General features: G+C 67.3%; 4 protein-coding genes across 4 annotated transcripts; all 4 read left to right on the top strand.

The window, feature by feature from the left end:
* Positions 1 to 6,571: 6,571 nt before the first annotated feature.
* On the top strand, positions 6,572 to 7,054 carry EMIHUDRAFT_196846 (hypothetical protein; the record flags this gene model as incomplete). The annotated part of the gene is made up of 1 exon (XM_005766859.1): positions 6,572 to 7,054. One exon carries the CDS (start codon positions 6,572 to 6,574, stop codon positions 7,052 to 7,054), a length of 483 nt encoding a protein of 160 aa, XP_005766916.1.
* A 3,726-nt stretch (positions 7,055 to 10,780) lies between these two features.
* EMIHUDRAFT_448086 (hypothetical protein) lies at positions 10,781 to 12,784 on the top strand (the record flags this gene model as incomplete). Its single annotated transcript, XM_005766858.1, has 8 exons — positions 10,781 to 10,789; positions 10,869 to 11,141; positions 11,381 to 11,425; positions 11,632 to 11,799; positions 11,868 to 12,050; positions 12,152 to 12,245; positions 12,467 to 12,654; positions 12,685 to 12,784. Coding segments are annotated over exons 2-8 (1,026 nt in total), but the record flags the coding sequence as incomplete, so codon positions are not given.
* A 3,098-nt stretch (positions 12,785 to 15,882) lies between these two features.
* Positions 15,883 to 18,042, top strand: EMIHUDRAFT_448085 (hypothetical protein; the record flags this gene model as incomplete). The annotated part of the gene is made up of 8 exons (XM_005766857.1): positions 15,883 to 15,951; positions 16,030 to 16,232; positions 16,642 to 16,692; positions 16,926 to 16,992; positions 17,145 to 17,180; positions 17,331 to 17,405; positions 17,479 to 17,550; positions 17,775 to 18,042. The coding sequence occupies 8 exons, from the start codon at positions 15,883 to 15,885 to the stop codon at positions 17,835 to 17,837; spliced, it is 636 nt and encodes a 211-aa protein (XP_005766914.1). The 3' UTR covers positions 17,838 to 18,042.
* Positions 18,043 to 20,659: 2,617 nt separating this feature from the next.
* EMIHUDRAFT_196843 (hypothetical protein) lies at positions 20,660 to 21,940 on the top strand (the record flags this gene model as incomplete). Its single annotated transcript, XM_005766856.1, has 1 exon — positions 20,660 to 21,940. One exon carries the CDS (start codon positions 20,660 to 20,662, stop codon positions 21,938 to 21,940), a length of 1,281 nt encoding a protein of 426 aa, XP_005766913.1.
* Positions 21,941 to 22,448: the final 508 nt, after the last annotated feature.

Genomic DNA, 22,448 nt, shown 5'->3' with positions numbered 1-22,448 from the left:
AGCTCGGGATGGACGATGACCTCCAAACAGCCGCACTGGAAGCCATCCGGCGGGTACCCCATGATCGTCGTCACCTCGTCCTTCTTCAGGGTGCCGTCGCCGCCGTCGTCGCCGAATGGGTCGTCCGCGGCGGCGGCGGCCTTGGCACGGCTTGAGCCCGCGACGACCTTCTCCGCCTCGGCGTGCGAGATGCCTGATGAGGAGCCATCAACGAGTCACATCAACGAGTCACCAACGCCTAGCTCTTCTTCTTCTTGTTCGCCTCGTCGTGCGGGATGCCCGCGAGGTCGACCAGCTCCGCCATAACTCGGCTAGATCTCGGCTAGATCTCGCCAGCGAGGTCGACCAGCTCCGCCATATCTCGGCTAGATCTCGGCTAGATCTCGCCAGCGAGGTCGACCAGCTCCGCCGCCGAGCAGAGGGTGAGCGCCTCGAGCCCGACCGAGCACGCGCCGAGAAGCCGCTCGGTCGCCTCCGATACGCCGCACCGCCGCAGATGCGCCACCACCTCCGCATCAAGCTCGGCCTCCTCCTCCTCCTTCTCCTCCGCCGCCGCCGGTGCCCCCACGCCCCCCTCCCCCGCCGCAGCGGTGCCGGCGGCGGCGGGCGAGGCGGGCCCCTCCCCTGCAGCGGAGAGGGGCGCGCCGCCGCCAGAGACGGAGAGAGCGCCTTTCACCGCCGCGGAGAGCGACTCGCCCACGTGCCTCGCCTCCTCCGCCGCCCTCGCCTCGTCTGCCCGCAGCGAGAGCAGCGCCTCCAGCCCGACCCGCGCCTAGGAAGTGTCTAGGAAGTGTCTAGGAAGCGTCTACGAAGCGCCGGAAGTGTCGCCTCCAGCCTGGCCCGCGCCTGCGTGAGCTGCTCGCGCACGGCGGCGCCCTTGGCGAGCTTCGTCAGCTGGTTCGACTGCAGCACCTCGCCCGCGTCCTGCCTCGCCTTGAGCTTGCCGATGTCATCGACCTGGAAGCACAGCTTCTTCACCTTCCGCTCGAGCGCCGCCTTCTCGTCGTCTGCCGCCTCGCCGCCCAACGCCGCCTCCACCATCCTCCTCGCCTGCTCACACCTTGGGGCCCGTGACGAGACGGCCGCAGCAGCGCCCGCCCTCCGCCCCCCGCCTCGCCGCCGCCACGTCGACGGCGCTGCCCGGCCCGCCGCTCGCAGCCCGAGAGGCGGAGAGCGGAGAGCGCGTCGGCAGCGATCCGGCGGGCGTCGCCGGGGCCGACCCTGAGTCATCAAGGCCGCGAGCTGAACTGTTTAGCAGTTCGCCTCCGGCGGGGCCCTGGGCCGACGCCGCGCCGTTGGCGGACGGCGTCGACGGCGCGTCGCTGCTTGGGACGCGCACCTGGTCCACAGCAGAGGTGTGACGCCGCCGTCGACAGCGAGAGGCCTCCGCCGGTTGGGAGGCGCACCCGCAGCTGGGTGCGTCCGCGCTTGAGGATGCCCCACACCTCGAGCTCCACCTGGTCACGGCCCGGTGCGTGAGGAGAGGCAAGCAAGGAGAGGGGCGGGCAGTGTGCTCCAGCTCCGCCTCCTCGCCGCCGCCCTGCTTGCCCGACAGCGCGGCGGCGAGCGGCTCGGCAAAGTACGAGTCCGAGAGCGGGATGCGAACGCGCCCTCGCTCCGTGTAGAGGCGCAAGCACGCTCCTAATCAGTGAACGGCGCTCGTCGAGTGCCGAGGAGTTGTCGGCGTCACTGCGCGGGCCACGCTCCTCCCCACTCAAGGAGGTGTCTAGGAAGTGTCCAGGAAGTGTCTAGCCACGCTCCCCCCCACTCGTCGTCTAATACATACTACATAATACATAATATATAATATCTAGCCACGCTCCCCCCCACTCATCGTCGAGCTCGACGCGGCCGCGGTACACCATCGGCGCCTCGCGGCAGCGGTAGGCGAGCTCCATCGCCGACGTGTGGGCGTGGTAGCGAGAGAGCGCCGTGGCGCGCTCGTTGAGCGCCTCGATCGGCGCCTCCTCCGCCGCCGCCGCCGGCAGCGACCCGAGCAGCGCGTGCTGGCAGTGCAGGTCGGCGTACCGCCGGATCGGCGACGACACGTGCGCGTACGCGGCGAGGCCGAGCGACGCGTGCCCTCGGGTGGTCCCTCTGTGGCTCGCCAGCTGGTAGCGGGCCGCGAGGGGGCGTCCCCCCGGAGGGGGAGGCTCCTGCTCGCAAGTGCAGCGCTGTGAAAGGCGTCTGTTCACAAGCAGCGTGGACGGCTCAGCGGCAGCAGCGCCTGCACGCGCAGCAGCCCGGCCGGGCCGGCGGCAGCGTCGGCCGCCTCGACCAGCCGCTCTCCGAAGTACGAGTTGTACTCGATCATGGTCCACGCGACGAGGTCCTCCGGCTCCGCCTCGCCTGGGGGGAGGCAACACACAAGATTGACGAACCCGCGCCGGGCGTGACGAAACCCTCCGACTCGCCGCGCCCGAGAGCGCGCGCAGCAGGTCTCGCACAACCTCGAGGGCGGGGGTGGCGGCGGCGCCAAGCGCGGCGTACGTGGTCGCCTACTTGAGCTCATATCTCCCCATATCTCCCCAAATCTCCCCATCAAGCGCGGCGTACGTGGTCGCCTCTCGGTTGACGATCCGTGTCCGCTCGTGCCGGCGCGAGACAACCTTCGGGGACATGTCGAGGACGTGTCGAGGACATGTCGCGGACGTGTCGCGGACATGTCGCGGACGTGTCGCGGACGTGCCGGCGCGAGACGGCCTTGCCACCGGCGACGACACAGCGCATTGCTAGTTTAATAATTAGGACTCTTGCGAGACGGCCTTTCCGCCGGCGACGCGCGCCGAACGACAGCTGTTTATGTTTAATTGCGACTATGATTGGGGGTCTCGACGACCTTGCCGCCGGCGACGCGAAGGAAGACGGAGAGCGCGTTGCGAGGCACGCCTGGCCGGTGCACACGGGCTGAGCACTCGGGCTGAGGGCTCGTCGGCCGAGAGGAGGAGAGGCCGGTCTGCCTTGCCGGTCTGCCTTGGGTGAGCGGGAGCAGTCCGACGGCTGCACCTCGGTTGCATCTCGGCTCCCTCTCGGCTGCATCGTCTCTCGCCTTGGTTGAGCGATAGCATGTCGTGGGCGAGGTCGGGAGGCAGCATCGGAACAGACCCTCCTCGGAGGAGCGGGTCCGCCTCCGCCTCTGCCGCCGACGCGGCGATGCCGCCGTGGTACGCGGACCCCGCCTGGAAGCAGTGAAGGAAGGGGCTGGCCGCTGCGGAAGCGGTCACGCCGCGGCGGTCCGTGCGACCCCGCCCGCTCCAGCGCCCACCGGAAGAGAGGCGAGGCGGGAGAGATGTGGGCCGCCACGTCCGCCACGTGGATCCCCAGCTCGACGCCTGCAGGGAAGCTTCGTGGCAGGTTCAGCGAAGGCTCAGGCGAGAGACGCCACGTCCGCCACGTGCGAGCGACGCCTCCGTCGGCAGATGCTTCGATCGAGAGGGCGTCGTCAATGTCTCGTGTCGAGGCGTTGTCGACCGAGACGACGTGCAGGTGGGAGCAGTCGCGCCGCCACGCCTCGCACGGCGGCAGCGAGCCTCCATCGCCGCCTCCGAGCAGCCCCGTCAGCGCCCACTCCTCCTTTTGCGGGTAGCGGCACGGCTTGACGCCAAAGTGGAGCTGGTATGCTTCGAGCTCGGAGGCGTACTCGCCGACCGGGCCGAGCAGCTCGATCAGCGCCGCCTCCCCCTCGTTGGACGACGACAGCGCCGCCACCTTTGCGAATCGGTTGCGCTTGCCCGCCTTTGCCTGCGTGGCGGGCTTCACGCGCACGATCACGCTCTCCCCGCCCGCGAAGAGGAAGGTTCCCGGCACGCCATCCTGGCCGTAGCGGTTGCGGTCGTCGAAGCGAAGCACCGCGAAGCGGTACGATACCGCCATCGGCGCTAGAGCCCAGGAGCAGATGGCCGCGTTGGGTAGCGAGGATTGGTGTAACCCGAGCCACGGAGGCGTGCGTGTTTTCTGACGGCCCAGTGCACGGAGTTGCCCCTTCTCCGACTGCCCCGGCTAGTTCACGGGTTTCGCGGGAGTGACCCCGTGCGTCAAACCCGAGACCTAGCGCGGGTGAGTAGGGGGGCACAGTGGTGTGTGTGTGTGTGTCAAGAATACTCACTCACTCACTCACACGCGCACCACACCCCTCTCCTTAAAATCCCTGTGTGGTGGCGGCGTGCCGTTCTCCCATCCCTCCCTTGGGTTGTCTGTTTTCTTTCTTTCTTTAAATTTACAACAAAACTCCCTCGCACGACACCGGGTACGGGACTGGCACTGTTTTCATGGGAATTCGGCGTACTTGCGGCCATGCTATCACGCCTTGCGACAGCCTGTCGGCGCAGCTGACCGTGCCATGATGCACAATTGATCACCTGCATAGCTCGCGGCCTTTGTATCAAGCATTCAGTGATGACGTGATCGTACGGCCAGTAGGAAGGTGTCCTTCCAGCTGCGTGCACGCTTCTGGCGCAATGCGCGTCACCTCGGATTGGCTGCTGGCACTCTCGAGGCTATGCCTACACAGCCTCGCGCGCATGGGCAGTCAAGAGGGACCACGCACCTTCTCAGGACAGCGCCGGCGCCTCTCTCTTGGACCGGCAAACTTGGTGGTCTCGTGTCACCAATGTGGGACCAGTGCGGCATCGCGCCATCGACAGCTCTGAACTGCGCCTCACCACTGACCGGGAAGGCCGCCAAGTGGGCCAGCACAGGTCGCACATTGTGGCAGCAGTCAGCAGTGCATGGCTGATAGCTAGAGCAGCAGCGTCAGGGTCGCAGGGTCGGATCGTGTCAAGCCTCTCGCCCGGCCGGCCGCGTGCAGACGTCGGCCTGTCTGCTGTCTGGAGTGATCTGTCGGCGGTCAGTACGACCGATCAGGTCGGAGTTTTCTGATGGTTGGAGGGTCTATCTGTATGTACTCCTCGAGATCTCTCCAAATCTGCCCTCTGATCAACCGTGATCATTCGGGAAGTCGGTGCTCATAGAGACTCATAGAGCCGGAGCCCCCGGTTTCCGCACCGTGCTGCGCGGCGCACGGTGCCTCCGGGGGGCCCCGCGCCGGCCCACAGAGGCTTATAACCTCGCTCGCGGCGCAGCTACTTGGATCTTGGTTATTTTTGCCCGTGCCCAAGTCGCAAGTGTTGAGAGAGAGATACTTTACCGACGACACGTGTGGTGAGGACGACCACGTTGACAGCGGCGGCAGTCTGCGGCACACACCACACACACACGCCACCCTCTCCTATTCACTCACACCGCGCGCCGCACTGCAGCTGCGGCGGCTGCCGCCGCCTCGGCTCGACAGCAGCTGATGGCTAAGCCTCCCCTCCCCCCCCTCCTCCCCGCCTGCCCGCCCGCCCCGCCCGCCCGCTCGGCGCGCCGCCGCACGCGCCGCCGCACGCGCCGATTCGGCGGCGGAGATCAGGTCGAGCCACGCGGTGCACACCTCATCCTTCTGCGGCATTGGCGGTGCCTCCTCTGCCGTCGCCGCCACCGCCGTCGGAACCTCCGCCGTCGTCACCACCGCTGCCTCGCCGACTGCCCGCGCATACGCCACCGCCGCCTCCACCGCCGAGCCAAAGTGGCCGAGGACGACCTGCCGCGATCGGCTTCCTTTCCCACGCCCCGGCACACAGCGCTTCGCCTCAAAGGCCCCGGAGTACACCCTGCGCACACCTTTATAGCCCGTGGGGTTGCGCTTGCCGCGAATGGAGAGGTGCAGGCGCAAGCCCTCCGCCTCGGCCACCGGGTCCGCCTGAGGCGCCGCTTCCGGAAGACGGGAGCTCAGCGTCGGAGAAGCCGGAGGCTGGTACTCGCCGACCGCCTGCGCATACGCCACCGCTGCCTCCACCGCCGTGCCAAATTGGCCGAGGGAGACCTGCCGCCCACTCGCCGCGCGCTTCGCCACGAAGATATTTGAGGTCGACTTGTACACGCCCTTGTAGCCGGTGCTGTTGCTGCTCGAGAGGTGCAGCCGCAAGCCCTCCGCCTCGGCCACTGGAAGCGCGGGCGGTGGAGGCGGCGCTGCGGTGGCGGCGGCAGCCCCACGCCCACGAAACCCAGGCCCCCCATATGCGAGCTTCTCTGCGACGGAGAGCCGGCTCCACGCCACGCCCAGCATCTTGACAATCTCTCCGAAGCCAAGCTGCGGATTCGACGCGACGATCTTGAACGCCTGGTACGTGACTTGTTTCTTGAACATGCCTGAGGCGCCTCTCGTTGCGCCACGGCAATTTGGGGCAGGGGGGGGCGGCTTTGCCGGCGCAATGCCCTCGCCCGCGTCTGATGAAGCGGCAGCGGCGGCGACGGTGGCGGCGGCGGCGGTGGCGGAGGGGATGGCGGTGGCGGCGAGAGTGGAGGAGGCGACGGGCGGAGATGGCTCGGCGGCGGTGTTGGGCGGGGTGCATGGCAGCATGTTAACGGCGCGCGGCGTACCGGGCGAGTCGAGCCACAAGCACGCACTCTCTCGAGGTCTCTTGGAGCAGAGCCCGGGAGTCGTCGAAAGAGCCAAAGGGTCCCTCCCTCCCTCGAGAGGGGTATCTGATGCCCTGGGTCGGCGCGGCCTGTACTCTCCCGCTTCGGGGGGATGCGAGAGGACGCTTTAAGCTCCCCTCCCCGCTGGCTCGGCCTCGTCTCCGGTGGCATCGCCGGCGCGACGGGAGTCCTCGTCGGCCACGCTTTTGACACGATGAAGGTGCAGGCACAGCTCGGAGGCGCATCTCCAGCGGCTGCGCCGTCGACCGCGCCGCTGCCTCAGCGGATCCTGGCGCTGTACCGAGGCATTCTTCCGCCGCTCCTCACGACGGGCGCGGTCCGGGCCGTGTACTTTGCCATTTTTGAGAATGTGAAGCTCGGCCTCGGAGCTCCACCGGGCGACACCGCGCCGCTGCAGACGGTTCTTCTCGCCGCGGGCGTCACCGGATGCTCGGTCGCGCCGCTGACACAGCCCTTCGTCGCGCTAAAGATCTGGCAGCAGGCCAACGGGGGAACCCTCGCCGCCGCCTCTGCTGCGATGTGGAGTCGAGGCGGTCTCTTCCGACTCCTCCCTTCGGTGTGCGACGCCTCTTGACGGCGATGGCTGTGAACAGGGCGCGTCTTCCACGGGTTCGGCCTGCACGCGGGCCTGGAGACGGCGGGCTTGACGGTCCGGCCGGCAGAGCTTGGAGCAGCGTCCCTTCACCGGCGTCTGGCTGTGAGCAGGTAGGGTCGATGGTGTACCTCGGCGCCTGCCAGCGCCGTGGCGAGGGCTCGAGGGAGAAGTCTCCAGGAAGTCTCCCCACGACCGCAGCTTGTCAGCAGGCGTGTACCAGTGCGCCAAGCGCGGCCTCGCGCGGCCCGGGGAGGCGAAGGCAGTCGACATAGGGTCGGGCGGTGTGAGCAGCGCCTCTTCACACGCGTGAGCTGTGAACAGGCGTTATGATGCCGTGGGCAAGAGGGTGTGATGGCGTGCACAGCGCCCTTTCACACGCGTGAGCTGTGAAAAGGCGTCCGAGCCGCTCGAGAGGAGAGTGGCGGCGGGGGCGCTGGCAGGCTGCCTCGTTGCCCGCAGCTCTCTTCCCTCCAGAGCAGGGTGGCGCAGAGGGCGAGAGCTGTGAGCTGTGAGTAGGGTGCACCGCCTGGTCGTCCATCTACCCGGTGGGCGTGCCTCGCCCGAGCCCCGTGGCCAGCCTTGCTCTCTGCACGGCGCGAGCTGCGAACAGGTGGACGTGCTTCGCTCGAGGATCATGGCGGGCGCAGGGCGCGGCGGAGGAGGCGACGGAGGGGCGAGGGGCGGCGGGGAGGCGGGCGGCGGAGTGGTGAGGGCAGAGGCGGTGCGGCTCTACCGCAGCGGCGGCGCGCGAGCCTTCTACCGCGGCATCGGCGCGACGCTGCTGCGAGCGGGACCGGTCGCGGGCGTGCTGCTGCCGGTCAACGACCTCGCCCTCGAGGCGCTGTCGAGGAGGTACGCAGAGCAGGGGTGATCGGGGGTGCTTTTTTGTGTTTATTTTTCGTGGGGCTGGGGGGAGCGGTTCAGCGGAAATAAAGACGGGGAGGGGGTGCGTCGGCTCCCCGGTGGACCAGGCGGCGGCGGCGCTCCGACCCTGCGCTGCGAACAGGCGCGCAAAAACCCAAAACACCTGTGGTGCATGTGTGTTGTGTGTGTGCAAAAAGGATCCAGCTCAATGATGAGGCTACGGCGCGCATAATGAAGAGAGAGGAACACATCGAGTGGCTGAGGAAGCTCTTCGCTGGGTGGAAGGAGGAAAAAAAAAATTGCTAGCTCAAAAAACCGGCACACCAATCTCCCTTCCTCTCTCTATCCTCTCTTGGAGCTCCAGAGTCCACACCCCCCTGCCCCGGGATCGCGTACAAGCTATGGCTACCGTAGGCCACACTAGCGTCGCTGGGGGTTCCCTGCCCTAGATGGGAAGCTGGCCGCTGATCCGAAGACCGACTGCACCAGGGCGCCTAGATATACTCGAGGTGAGCGAGGGTGAAGTTACGCCTTAAATGCCGGCCTCTCTACTGTGGACCTTACTCCGAGCTCGTTGGCTCCTCCTATTCCCCCACCCCCCCTCCCCCCCCACTCTCTCCGAGCAAGGGCGTGCGCTACGTCCCCAAGGGGGGGGGGACGTGGGGGGGAGGTGTGGCGCTTAGGTTGTGGCGTTTGGGTTGTTGTGGGGCACCCAAACGGTTTCGGTTTTCCTCCTTGGTGCCCCGAGTAGAGCGCGATCTCCCCTGGAGTCTGTCGCGCCCGTTCTGTCTAAGCTCGAGGTTCAACCTTCCAGTTGATCCTTATCGGACTGGTGAGGTCTGCCTAGCCGTCGTAGTGTAGTGCCTGGGGTGCGTCTGCGTCGGTGCTACACACACTCGGCAGGACGCTGCTCTAGGTCGTTGCTGCTGGTCGTCGCTGTTTGTCAAGGTGATAGGTCGTTGCTGCTGGTCGTCGCTGTTTGTTAAAGGTGATAAATAGTTTCTCTTTTTTCAACAAGAATTCTTTGTGTGGCCTTTGCGCTTACGGCTTAGTGCGAAAGTGCAAAGTGCAAAGTCCAAAGACCAAAGTGCAAGTCGGCCTCGTGTTTTTCTTTTTATGTTTTGGCAGTAAAAAGAACTGTGTGCGGCAGGCGCAGGCTCGGCCGATATCCAATACTTCGACTCACATCTTCGCTGCGGTGTGCCCGGGAAGGCGCGGCGGCGGGGTGGATTGAGAGGGCTCAGAGTGCAGAGAGACTGCAGGCGTGCAGAGGCGCGCGCTGCAGTTTCTCTGATCGGGCTGCTGGCGGTGTGAGCGCGGGGTGGCGTGGTGAGGCGTGAGGCAGGCTGTTGTTGTGGAGTGCGGGCTGCATCGTCAGGCGTATGCGTGCACATGGTGCTGTATGCTGTGTGTGCAGGCTGGCAGTCTGTGCAGCAGAGAGCGGAAGCGCGCGCGCGCGCGCGCGCGCGTGCGGGCGTGCGTGCGCGCCTGCGCGGTGCCGGATCTGCGTCTCACTCGCGGCGCGTCCTGGTACAGCCGCTTATGAGATGCCAGAAGCAGTCTGCAGAGCCTGCACAGGGCGCAAAAAGGCGCAGGTGTGCTGGTGAGGTGTGCTGCGGCGCGCGCGTCGGCGTGAGTGGATGTGCGGCTGCCTCTGGTGGTGCGAGGGGCGCGCAGCTGGTGCGGGCGGCGCGGAACGGCCATGGGGCGCCAGCACAGGGCAGACGCACATGGGCACAGCTCTGAAAGGCGCTGCGCGTGTTTGCGTGCGCGCGGGGACGTACGCGCAGTTTTCACGCGGTGTGCCTGGAGAAGGGCATGGGAGGCGCCGGCCGCGCGTGTATTGGCGTGTGGGAGTTCGGAGTATGCCCGGAGGGCGTGATGGTGCCCGAAGGGCGGTCCTCCATGCGGAGGTGAACCTTTTCAAAAAAGAAAAGGTGGGGGGGGGGGGTGGAAGGAGGCCCGCCCGGCCTTGAGGGAGTCGCGGAGGAGGAGGGATAACGGAGGTAACGTGCAGACAAGGCGCTTAGGCGAGTGACGGCCGGCTGCCCGGGGCCTGGCGTGCCTCCGCCGTGGGCTGAGCACCCGGGAGAGCCACTCAGCAAGTGGTGTGCGAGCGTGTAGCCTTTAGCGTGCAGTCGGCCGATTTTTTTAGCAATACCAAACAAATCTAACACTCACACGCGTCATTTGCGGGGCCTGGAGCCCTGTTCACGCGCGCGCGAGACGCGTGCAGACAGGGTTGCCAGGTGAGAGCGAATGGCGTGGTTCACGCCTCGCACAACAGAGAGAGAGATGCGCTCTGCATGGTGGGACATAAAAGAGAGCGAGTACTTGGGCGAGTAGGCCGTGCGGTCAACGCTGCCGCGCGCGACTTTGCGCGCGAGGCGGCGCAGCTTGAGAACGGCGGTGGGCGAGAAGCCGCCGCCGAACGTCTCGTGGAGCAGCAGGTTGAAGTTGTTGCGCTTGACAAAGATCGCGTCGTGGTAGAAACCGCGATGCGCCTAGACGTAGCCGTGGCTGGTCTTGTGGGAGAAGGGTTGGCCGGGCTGCCCGCGCGCCTTGCAGCCCATGTTTAGGCGGCGGGCCTTCTCTTCGGTGTTGCCAAAGGCGTGGGAGTGGCTTGTTTGTCCGGTGGGGTGTTGAGGAATTTTGCGCTGGTTTCGGTTTTTGCGCGCCTGTTCGTCACCTTTTTACGAAGAAAATAGCTGCTGTGCGCTGCGCGCTGGTCTATGAAGGTTGAGGTGCGAGCCCTGGAAGGGCCTGTGGTGCGGTGGAAAGCATCTTCACAGCTACGTGACTCCGCCTTGCCGTTGATTCGAAGCGCCCCCGGCCGCCTGCTTTGTCGAGGTGCTGCTTCGCTTCCCTCCCCCCCGTGCCCCTCTCGGCGGCTGACTGCGCCGCTCACACCCTTCTCGTCTCCCCGCAGCCGTCACCTCCACCACCACAAGCCATGGGAAATTGCGGCTCAAAAAAGGCCGAGAAGACAGTCGTCGAGCCAGAGGAGCCGAAGCCGAGCGCGGTGCCTGAGGAGCCGGTGGAGGAGGAGCCGACGAGCCCGCCGAGAACGGAGAAGCCGTCGCCCGAGGCGGAGGCGGAGCCCGCGCCCACCGAGGAGGAGGCCGAGGCTCCCGAGGCCGAGCCGGAGGTGTCAACCGTCGCGGAGCTGCCGACCGAAGAAGAGAAAAACATCTTCGCAAAGGCCCGCCCCGCCGCCACCCTCACCACCACTGCCCGCCACAGTCGCCGCCCGGCCTGCCGACCCAGCCGCCTCCGCCACTGCCAGGCCTACCGCTGCCTCCGCCTCCGCCTCCGCCTTCGCCTCTGCCTCTGCCTCCACCGCCGCCGCCCTGGCCTCCGCCGCGCCGCCGGCGCCGCGCCGCCCCCTCTCTGCGCCCCCTCCCGCGTGCCCACCCCCTCCCTCTCCCGCCCGCTCGCCAGGTTGGCGACTTCGTCAAGAATGCCTTTTCGGCGCGCGAGGAAGAGGCGGCCCGCGCCTCTGAGACACCTCTGAGAGACCCGTCGCCTCCCTCGCCCACCGACCCCTCGCCTCCCTCGCCCGCCAGCCGTGACGTACCCACGTCGGCACCTCCTCCTCCGCTCTTCCCGGGCCGCCCGCCGCACACGCACCCGCCACACCGGAGACGCGCCCACAACTCGCGCACAGCTCCGCCACGCCGCGCCGCCCGCAGGCCCCGAAGGAGGAGAAGGTCGAGGTGTCTCGCCTGACCAAGATCCCGGTTAAGGAGGGGGCGGTGCCGGACATGGTCGCGGCGACCGAGAAGGACGAGTTCAAGGCGCTCGTCAAGACCTTCGTCGGCTTCGTCGGCGTCAAGATGTACGCGGTCGGAGACGGGCACGTCGTGGCTCTCTCTCGCTGGCGAGGACGAGGAACCTTCTAGGAACCTTCTAGGAACCTTCTAGGCACGTCGTGACGCACTCTCGCTGGGAGGACGAGGCGGCGGCCGAGGGCGGCAAGGCGGCGCTCGGAGGCGTGCTCAAGACCTTCATGGCGGAGCTCGTCGCGGGGCCGCCGGAGGAGGCGCTCGTCGGGCCCGAGATGTGGGCGGTCGACGGGCCGGCGGCCTCCGAGCCGCCGGTGGCCGTGCGGCTGACAAAGATTGGCTTCAAGGGCGAGGAGGCGAGGGAGGCTGCCCTCGCCCTCCTGCGCAGCAAGGAGGGCGCCTTCAAGGAGCTCGGCGGGCTCGTCGGCGTCTCCTCCTACCAGACCGGGCCGACCGAGGCCTTCGTCGTCGCGTCGTACACCTCCAGAGAGGCGCTCGAGGCGGCCGCGCCGGTGGCCAAGGCGAGGATGCAGCCGAGAGGGGGGGGGCGGGGGCGAGAGAGGAGGGGGCGGGGCGAGATGAGGCCAGCATCCGCCCGAGAAGGACAGCCGAGGCGTGGAGGAGATGTGAACTAGCTCTAGCCGCGCTGAGCCGCGCTGTGGCCGAGACGTGCCGCGCGGCTGCCAACGGCATCTCTTCACACCGTCTCTTCAAACCCCCCCCCCCCCCCCCCGGCCGGCAGGAGGTCCTCGGCGACGCGATGGAGCACTTCTCGGGCGTGCCGGCCCAGGAGACCGGCACGGTCGAGTACATCTGGCCGGCCAAGGAGCCCAGCTGGATCGAGAAGGTCTCGGCCTACCTCTCGCCGACCAAGAAGGCGCCGCCGCCGCCGGCCGAGGAGGAGGAGGCGGGGGAGGCCGAGGCGGAGCCGACGAGCCCGCCGAGGCGGGGGAGACCGGGCGAGGCCGAGGCGGCGGAGGCCGCGGAGGAGGAGGGGGCGGAGGCGGCGGAGGAGGAGGCGGACAAGCCGCCGCCGCCGCCCTCCCTCTTCGAGAAGGTCGCGGCCGCGCTCTCGCCTCGCAAGGAGAAGCCGCCGGCGGCAGAGGCGCCGGCGGCAGAGGCGCCGGCGGCAGAGGAGGCGCCGGCGGCAGAGGAGGCGCCGGCGGCAGAGGAGGCGCCGGCGGCAGAGGAGGCGCCGGCGGCAGAGGAGGCGCCGGCGGCAGAGGAGGCGCCGGCGGCAGAGGAGGCGCCGGCAGAGGCGCCGGCAGAGGCGAAGGAGTATGGCGTTTCGGACGTGGGCGAGGAGGAGGCGCGGCTGGAGTGGCTCAACTACTACAAGAGCTCGGGCAACCTCGACGAGGCTGCGGAGCCTCGCCGTCACCGCGGCAGAGGTGTGAGCAGCGCCCCTCCACACCTCCAGCTGTGAACAGGCTGCCGAGCTCGCCGTCACCGCGGAAGAGGTCGCCGAGGTGGACGCGATGAAGGCGGCGGCGGCGCCAGCAGCGGCCGACGCAGAGGCCGAGGCATCTCCCGCCCCTCAACGCCGCGCATCTCCTCGGCCGACTCCCTCGGCCGCACTCCGCCGCCTCTCTCGGCTGCAGGCGCCCGCCGAAGCGCCCTCGCCGGCCGGCGCGGACGCGCCCGAGGTAGCCCCGGCCGAGGAGAGGCCGACTCTGCTCCAGAAGCTGTCCTCCTTCCTCCCGGCGGTCCCGCAGTGCATGCCCGGCAAGGCGGTCGACGAGTCGGCGGCGCCGCCCGCGGCGGCGGAGGAGGAGGAGCGGGCGCTGAGCCGCTGACAGCCGCAGCTGTGATCGGGGCGTCTCTTCACGGCGCGGTGGTGCGGACAGGCGGAGGCCGCGCCGCCGAGCATCTCGGATCGCATCAACGCCATCGAGAAAATGGACGGCAAGGTCGCGGCGGCTTAGGCACCGCTCGGGAGGGGGCTCTCGCCCCTTCCGCCGCCGCCCACCCGATGTGTTTGTATACCCCCCCACGACGCCCCTCCACCGCCGAGGCGTCGCTGTCGCACGTCGGCCGCGACGCCGCGCCCTCCTCGCGCCGCCTCTGCTCGAGGGCGAGGGCGGCCTTCCGGTCACTGATGGCATGTGCGAGCGCACCAGGCCGCTTCGGCGCCCCCTTCCTCTCCTCTTCTCTGTACAATGTTCCTACCCGTTCGCTCGACGCCGGCGGTGCCGCCACTTCTATTACCGGTATGTGGCTTCTGTGGGGAGAGAGAGATTGTGTACAGTGCCGCTCGAAAAAGAAAGAAACCTGCAAAGAAAGGAAAGATAAAACAGACAACCCCGGGAGGGATGGGAGAGTACAAGAAGAGGAGAAGAAGAGGACGGACATCAGTGATGACGAAACAGAAGCTAGCGCAGACGAGGGCAGGGCAGACCCGGGGACGGCGGAGTCGGAGCAGACGGCATCGGCCGCCGAGGAAACGTTGGGAGAGAGAGAGAGAGAGTTTTGTTACGTTGGGAAGAGGCACGAGGAGGGCGGCGACCTCGACCGACTACGGAGGACCCGTCACCAGACGACGCAGGGCAGACGACGGGGAGGCGGAGCAGACGCGCAGGGCGAGACGAGGGAGGGAGCAGGATGTTGCTGAGATCAGCAGGAGGATGTACGACGAGATTAGGAGCAGCAGGGACCCGAGGGACCATGTGGAAGACGGCTAGTGCTAGTCCCCCATCGGGAGGACGACCCCGGCTAGTCGCCGACCACACCCACAAAGAACCCTGCACAAAGACCGCAGGGCGGGGACCTGTTCCTTTTTACCCATCTCCTAGTAGAGGTGTCCGTTTTATTTATTTATTTGGGAGAGTAGGTAGGTAGGTAGAAAGGTGAAGAACAGCCAGGCTCGGACTGGACACCAACGCGGTATGGGTGGACGCTGGACAGATGATGACGACACGCACGAGCGACACACAGACACAAACAAGCTCACAAGACAAAGGTAGGTAGACAAACTGGGAGAGAGAAACAGAGGGAGCGCGTGACAGTGAGCGTGCCGTGACGATCGTGTGTGGAGGAGAGAGCTCATGTGTTGATGTGGAGGGGTAGACGCCGAGCGGAATGCGCGCTCGGCGGGAGCCCCTCAGGTGCCTGCGCGCCGACCACCCCCCGGTGTTTTGACACCATTATTTGGTATATTAACCTCGCGGCCGCCTAGATAGACTGCAAGAGCTAGACACCGCAGGAGGCGAGGCTGCTGCTGCTGCTGCTGCTGCTGCTGCTGCTGCATGCTGCTGCTACCGTCGGAGCACTTCTACTGTTCACATCGCACTTGCCGCCGCAACTGCTGCTACGAACGCCGCTCCCAGATACTTTGCCCGCCCGCCCGCCCGCCCGCCCGCCCGCCCGCCCGCCCGCCCGTCCGCCCGCCCGCCCGCCCCCAGAGAGCGCCCCTTGCCATCGCCACTCGCACAAACGTGTAGGCGCTCGAGTCCTCCACTCGCGGCCTACTCGCTGCCTCTGGGGAGGAGGGGAAGACGTAGGGCTGCATGCGCGCCTTTCCTGAGGCCCCTCCCCGAAAGGCAAGCATTAGACCCATGAAACCGAGACCCCTCCCCCCCCGCCCCGATCCCCCCACCCCCTTGCTCCCCTCCCCCCCCTCGGGAGGGCCGAATTGAGGCGCCCGTGGGGACCCCACAATTCCCTTCCCCCCTCGGAGGGGGCCGGACGGAGGCGTACCCCGTGGGCCCCGCTCTTTCCCTCGCATAGCGGCCACTCTTCGGATCGCTGGTCGAGCGACCCGGGGGATGCCCCGCGCGCCTGACCCAGGCGCGAGAAACGAATCTGCGAGGCGAGGCCGCTCACGCGGCCCGATGGGGAGGAACGGGGCGAGCCCCCTCCAACCCACCCGCGCTAGGTCTCGGGGGACGAAGGGGTCACTCCCGCGAAACCCGTGAACTAGCCGGGGCAGTCGGAGAAGGGGCAACTCCGTGCACTGACGGTCGGCCGTCAGAAAACACGCCTCCGTGGCTCGGGTTACACCAATCCTCGCTACCCAACGCGGCCAAAGGATATCCACCTGCTAACCTCGAGAGGATTTGAAAAAAGAAAAGCTGGTTGCAAGCCCGGCCTCGCGGCCGCAGCTTCTTCGCACTAAACCGCTGATCGCACCGCTGCAGCATCTTCGCACGCAAGCCCTGCATGTCTGACGGTGGCGACGGCCCAGACCTTTCCATATTTGACTTCGGCAGCGGCTCCGACTCTGACGACGTGGCCGCCGCGCCGGCCGCGCCAGCTGCCAAGGTACCGGCAAAGGCTTCCAGTGTGGGCGCCGCGGATCTGAAGCAGCTGCTCAAGGCGCACCGGCAGGAGGAGCAGCGGCTGCGGACCGAGGCCAAGGAGAAGAAGTTTGCTCTCCCCAAGGCGGACCGCATCGGCCGCGCCGCGGCGGACGAAGAGCTCGACGCGGCGCTTGCGGCGATGCGGGAGCGGCAGGCTGCGGAAGTGGCTGCGGCGGGCGGCGATGCTGCGGCCGACGGAATCGCCCAGATGTCGCTCGGCGGCGGCGGCGGCGGCGGCGGCGGCGGTGGCGGCGGAGGCGGCGGCGGCGGAGGCGGCGGGAAGAAGGGGAGCAAGGCGGCGCGGGCGCGGCAGCGGAAGGAGGAGGAGGAGAGGGAGAGGGAGAGGCGGATCGGAGAGACGCGGGCAAAGGCGGGCCCGTCGCTGCGTGAGGAGGAGCTGAAGCGGCGCTCGCCCGCCCTCGCGCCGCGCCGCCTCACGGAGGGCGTTCCATCATTCACCGGCGGAGTCGGCCCCGCGCCTCCCTCAGGCTGTCGGCCGCTCTGGCGCCACACGAGCTCCGGCTGCACGAGATCGCTGCGGACGGGCAGACACGCCGCTGCCGCCCGCCCCGAGGCACCGCTGTGAAGAGAGGCAGACGGCAGCCGCGTCTGGTCGCAGGCACTGCCTCTACCGCTCGATCGCCCACCAGCTGGCAGCGGGCGACGAGGCGTCTGCTCTCGATTTCCGCCACTGCCGCAGGCGAGATCGGAATCTCCCGAGATGTAGATCTCGCCGAGAGATGTCGCTGGCGTAGTTTCACGCAGCCTCGCCCCTCCCGGCCCGAGCCCGCGTCCCCTCCCCCGCACCTCCAGGCTGGCGGCCGAGCACACTCCCCTTCTTATTCTTGTCGAGAGGAGTCGTGTCCTTGGACCCCTAGTTTGTGATGACCCCTTTGCGTCCAGGCTGGCGGCCGAGTACATCCGCTCGCATGCCGACGACTTCCTCCCCTTCCTCCTCGCGGCGCACGACCTGTCGGGCGGGCTGCCCTCCCGCCCTGCGAAGAGCTCCTCAGCCGGTGGGGTGAGAGTTGAGTGTAGGAGCGCGACTTCTAAGACGGGCGCCTCCTCGTTATTATTATTACATTACGATTCTCATTGCATATACACATCTAGGAGCACGAGTTCTCGGACGGGCTCCTCGAGTCGTACTGCTCGCAGGTGCGGGGGTGGGGGTGAGGCCCTTCGGGCTCGAGGCGAGCAGCTCATTAAGGCATGCACTGGCACACCACCACCAGGTGGAGCTCTCCTCCGAGTGGGGCGGGCAGCTCGAGATGATTAATTAATTATGAATTAATTAATTAACACCAGGTGGAGCTCTCCTCCGAGTGGGGAGGTCAGCTCGAGATCACGGCCATCGCGCACGCGTCTCGCCGCTGCATCGCGGCCCCTCCCGCCGCCTCGCCGCCCGCCGCCGGCTCTGGGCGGCGTCTCCTTCAACGGAGTGCGCTGTGAACAGGTGCACTCTGCCGACGCGCCGGTGCTGCTCACCGGGGCCGAGTACGAGGGGAACGGGCCGGGGCTGAAACTGGCCTTCTCCCCCCCTTTATTCCCTCCCTGCCTCCCCTCCCTTTCCCCCCTGCCTGGCCCCCCCCCCCCCCCCTCCCTGCCCTCTCCCTGCCCTCTCCCTGCCCTCTCCCTGCCCTCTCCCTGCCCTCTCCCTGCCCTCTCCCTGCCCCCCCTCCCTGCCACCCCTCCTCCACACAACGGCACGGGCGCATCACAGGGTCACCCGACCGGCACTTGACGACGCAGGCATACCACCGCCACTACTACGGCCTCGGAGAGCACTACAACGCGCTCGTCCCAGCTGACTGAGGCGCCGCCGAGGCGCTGCAGGGGCGCGCGAGGGCGGCGAGGGCGGCGCGGTCGCTTGGCGGTGCTGCCGAGGGTGCACCCTCCGGCTGCAGTGTGTGAGCTGCCTTTTCCCGCGTTGGAGCTAGCTCTGCTGGACGCGTGGCGGTGGGCGGCACCGGCAGGCCGGTAAAAGACCTCGCCGCTGTCGTTTCTCATAAAATAAATAGAGCAGGCATCTCCAGGAGAGATGGTGTCGTTTCTCAGTCGCGGTACGAAACTGGCGCGCGCGCGCGGCACTTGGCGGCACGTGGAATTTCGTTTTCCCCCCCCATTGGCAGTCGCGCTCCCAATACGTGCATCACTTTTGTGAGACAGGTCTCAGACTTTGAGCGGCCATCCGCGTCGGTAACTATTGTCTATTGATGGTCCACCGGAGAACTCATCGGACATCGCCATTCGAACGGGGGCCGGGCCCCCGTTCCAAATCCGAAGAGAGTTTTCTGGTGGACCATCAATAGTTACCGAGATATGGCCGCATCGGGCTACGGGCTAGAGAGCCCTGACCCCTAGCTAGGGGGGGGGTGCGCGTTCGCAGGGAAAGGGCCGTAAAGTAAATACGGGTCTCCGAGGGTTAGCCCCGCGTACCGGGTTTCCCCTTAACTGCAGGACCCGCCCCCTCTACTCGGAGCTAATGAACACCACACTGCACGCACCACCACTCTACACTCACTTGCGTAGGTAGGTAGGTAGAAAGGTGAAGAACAGCCACGAGCCAGGCTCGGACTGGACACCAGCGCGGTATGGGTGGACGCGAGACAGATGATGACGACACGCACGAACGACACACAGACACAAACAAGCTCACAAGACACACAGCCAGCTGGCTGCCACACACCCTGAGTTGGCGTACACATAACTCAGGGCCACATTCTCCCTGTCGCCCCCCCCAGCACTCCCAGGTGCCAAGAGAAACAAACAAGGGCACAACAAACAACAGACAACAGGGGCGAACGCGTGAGGCTAGAGCAGGCTTGCTCGGCCTCTAGCAATCTCCGCCGACCGCGAGGCCGGACTAGACCGTGTGTGGGGTCATGTGAGGTGTCTCTGGTCACTCTCCTCAGGGGCTAGCCGCCAGCCGCTAGCCCTATCTCGCACTCACAGGCAATGACAATCCAATGTATGAGTGTATGCAAGCAGAGGCGCGTGTGCTGATTCTAGATCGCACGCCGTGGCATATGACTTGGGAGGCGTGCGACCGCAGCGCGCCCGCCGTCAGCTCGACCGGGCGCGCATGTCAGCGAGATGTTTGCCGGTAGAGCGATCCCGGTCTTGTCGAGCGCGAGCCCCGCGCCACGGTTGCCAGCCGTGCCTTCGCGAGAGTCGCCCTCGAGCCGCGTCCCGTCGGCACTACCCTCGAGTGCGTGTCGCTTTGGTTGGCGACACCCACTCGTCGAGGGCAGTCCGGCCGACGGGAGCCTGTCGCGCGCCGACGACGAATGCGGCGTGTGTCGGTGGTTTCGAGTTCGAAGCGACGATGGCACGACCACCGCCCTGCTTCCTGACCGGGCGCAAGGAGGGGCCTACTCCCGTTCCGCGAGGAACAGGAGGTCTCCCCCCCTCCCCCGGCCTGAGCAGCGACGGGTGGACGGCAGCCGCCTTCGAGGTTAGCAGGCGAGCCAGTTCAGTCTCAACCACACGCACCCCGCGCCTGTACTCCACCAAGTCAAGGTGAAAAGATCTTATCAACCACAGGCGGGCAGGGCAGGCGGGCAGGCGGGCGGGGTCAGGGAAGACTATTCCTAGCGGGCGAGGGCCCTCGGGTTACGCCTCGCCCGGCCCCCTCCGAGGGGGGAAGGGGAAAGAGCGGGTCCTCGGGGTACGCCTCCTCCGGCCCCCTCCGAGGGGGGAAGGGAATTGCAGTTTTCTGTCCATCTACAGCGTGGGTGGTGGTACGCTGCTTCGAGACAGCTCCGCCTCGCCGCCCTCCCTTGTTCTTCTCCTGGAATACTTACGAATACCCGACGCGGAATACAATACGTAATTAATTAATGGATTAACGAATGAGGTTAGGACGTGGAATACGTCAACTCATATCCCTCCAGGTTACCCAATATGAATAACTAAATCGAGCCGCGCAGTCGCGCCGCCACCTCGCGCCGTCCGCGCCTCTCGCTGCTCTTGTAATACGCGCCGCCGCGCCGCGCCGCCGCCTCGCGCCGCCCGTCGCCGCGCCGCGCCGCCCCAGTCCTCTTAGTCCATCATGAAATAAACTCAAAGTCCACCACAGCCACCAGCCTCCACCTCCACCTTCGAGCCGCGATCGCTGCCGCCCGCGACGCCGCCCGCCGCGTCAGATTGCCCCGACGCGCGCCTCGAGTCGAGTCGGAGAGCCGCGCCGCACCAGCAGCAGCATCTGCACCACCACCACCAGCAGCAGCAGCAGCACCACCACCAGAGATTTTTTGCACCTGCCCGACGCCGCCCGCCGGGTGAGATGCTCGCGACGCGCGCGTCGAGCCCAGTCGCAGAGCCGCGCCGCGCCAGCAGCAGCATATGCACCACCAGCAGCACCATCACCACCACCAGCAGCAACAGAGAGAGGCAGTGCAGGCGCAGAAGCGCTCGCAGAGCGGCGCGCAGCGCCGCGCACGCCACGCTGCGGACCGTCGGACGAGCGCAGCGTACGTCGGCGGCGAGCCGCGTCGCCAGCCGTCTCGCGAGAGAGCGGCGCCGCCGCGTGCGCGCAGCAGCCGCCGCGGCAGAGGCGAGCCGCGGCGACGTCCGCACAACGGATAACTGCCATTGGCGGTTTGAAGGTTCCCATTTCTTTTTTCTGAGTGAGAATGGCCGCCCAGCGCCTGGAGTGCCCCGTCTGCCTGGAGGTGCAGGACGGGCAGCAGCACCAGTGCCGGGAGGGCCACGTCTTCTGCGCCTCCTGCGACTCCAGCCTGCGAGCCCCGCGCCTCTGCCCCGAGTGCCGCATGGCTCTCGGACCGCTGAGCCAGGCGATTCGATGCCGAAGCCACGAGGAGAGTATCGCGGCGCTGCCGGCGGCGTGTTCGCACTGCGGGCTGGCGACGACCCGCGGCGAACTCGCCGCCCACGAGCAAGGCTGCCCGCAGCGGCCGCGCGCGTGCGCCGCGGCGGAGGCTGGCTGCGCGTGGTCGGGGCTGCTGGCAGACAAGGCGGCGCACGAGGCGACGTGCCCCTTCGCCGTGTGCCAGCGCATGATGGCGCCGCTGCGAGCCCAAGTGGCGGCACAGGGTGCGGAGAACGAGCGGCTGCAAGCCCAGTTGGCACCGCTGCAGGCTCAGTTGGCAGCGCAGGGAGTGGAGAACTCACAGCTGCGGTCGCGCGTGGTGGCGCTGGAGGCGGGCGAGGGCGGCGAGGAGGGAGGGCGGCGGGTGCGGCAGCGCGTTGGCGCTGCGCCGCATGACGCGCCCCCGAGCAATGCGGAGGTGCGGTCGATGGACGTGGCGGCGGCGGCGGCGGCGCTGCGCGTGCACGTGTCGGATAGCCGCGTTGCTGTTGCGGCATGCAAGCGCTTGGCTATTCTGTGCAAAGAGGTGCATAACAGGCAACCTGCGGCGGAAGCGGGCGCGATCGAGGCGATCGTGGCGGCGATGCAGGCTCACCCGCAGGAGGCGGGCGTGCAAGAGGAAGGCTGCCGGGCGCTGGGCAACGTGTGCGCCGGCGACGACGCCGCAGGGTTCGCACGCAGCCAGCGCGCAGCAGACGCGGGTGCTATCGAGGCGGCTGTGGCGGCGATGCAGGCTCACCCGCAGGTGGCGATCGTGCAACAGCATGGCTGCATGGCGCTGGGCAACGTCTGCTTCGGCACCGACGCCGCAGGGTTCGCACGCATACAGCGCGCAGCCGACGCGGGCGCGATCGAGGCGGTGGTGGCGGCACTGCAGGCTCACCCGCAGGTGGAGGATGTGCAGGACATGGGGTGCTGGGCGCTGCGCAACGTGTGCTCAGGCACCGACGCCGCGGCGCGGGCGCGGAGGCGGCGTGCTGTGACTGCACGCGCGCCCGAGGCGGCGACAGCGGCGCTGCAGGCGCACCCAGAGAACGCAGCTGTCCAGGAGGAAGGACAGCTGCTGCGCGACTTACTTGTCTGAAGCATCGAAGGGCTTTAACGCGGCGGCGCCGCCGGTTCTCTCAGGAGGCTCGCGTACGATCGTGGTCCTTCCGGATTCTTCTGAGGTGATTTGGAACCTGACCGAACCGCCGAGCGAAGTGGGGCGCCGTGGCCCGTGCCGCGCTCCGTGCCCCGCGTCTGGATGAGAAATGTTCACGACAGTGGTCGTGTCACACGAGTATATGAGAACAAATATAAAGCCAGGTTGGGACGATTGAGGACGTGTGCTACTCCTCTACAGTCTACTCCACCAGGTGGAGGTGCTGTGTCAGGCTGTAGCACGCACCCCCGTTCCAATGAGTTGTCACACCCCTCTCAGAGCCAGACGCACACCAACGAAGAAGCGTCCGTCACTGCCCACACGGGCGGCACACCATGCACACTCCCTCCTCCGCGCCGGGGACGCCGCCCTCCTCCTCCGGCCGCTTCTGCTCCTGCTCGGCACCGAGCCTCCACAGGCCGATGTTCGAGTCGGAGACGAGGCCGAT

This window comes from Emiliania huxleyi, assembly GCF_000372725.1.
Source record: "Emiliania huxleyi CCMP1516 unplaced genomic scaffold EMIHUscaffold_5, whole genome shotgun sequence".
Classification (NCBI taxonomy): Eukaryota; Haptophyta; order Isochrysidales; family Noelaerhabdaceae; genus Emiliania; species Emiliania huxleyi.
This window is presented reverse-complemented; position numbering and strand designations above follow the sequence as displayed.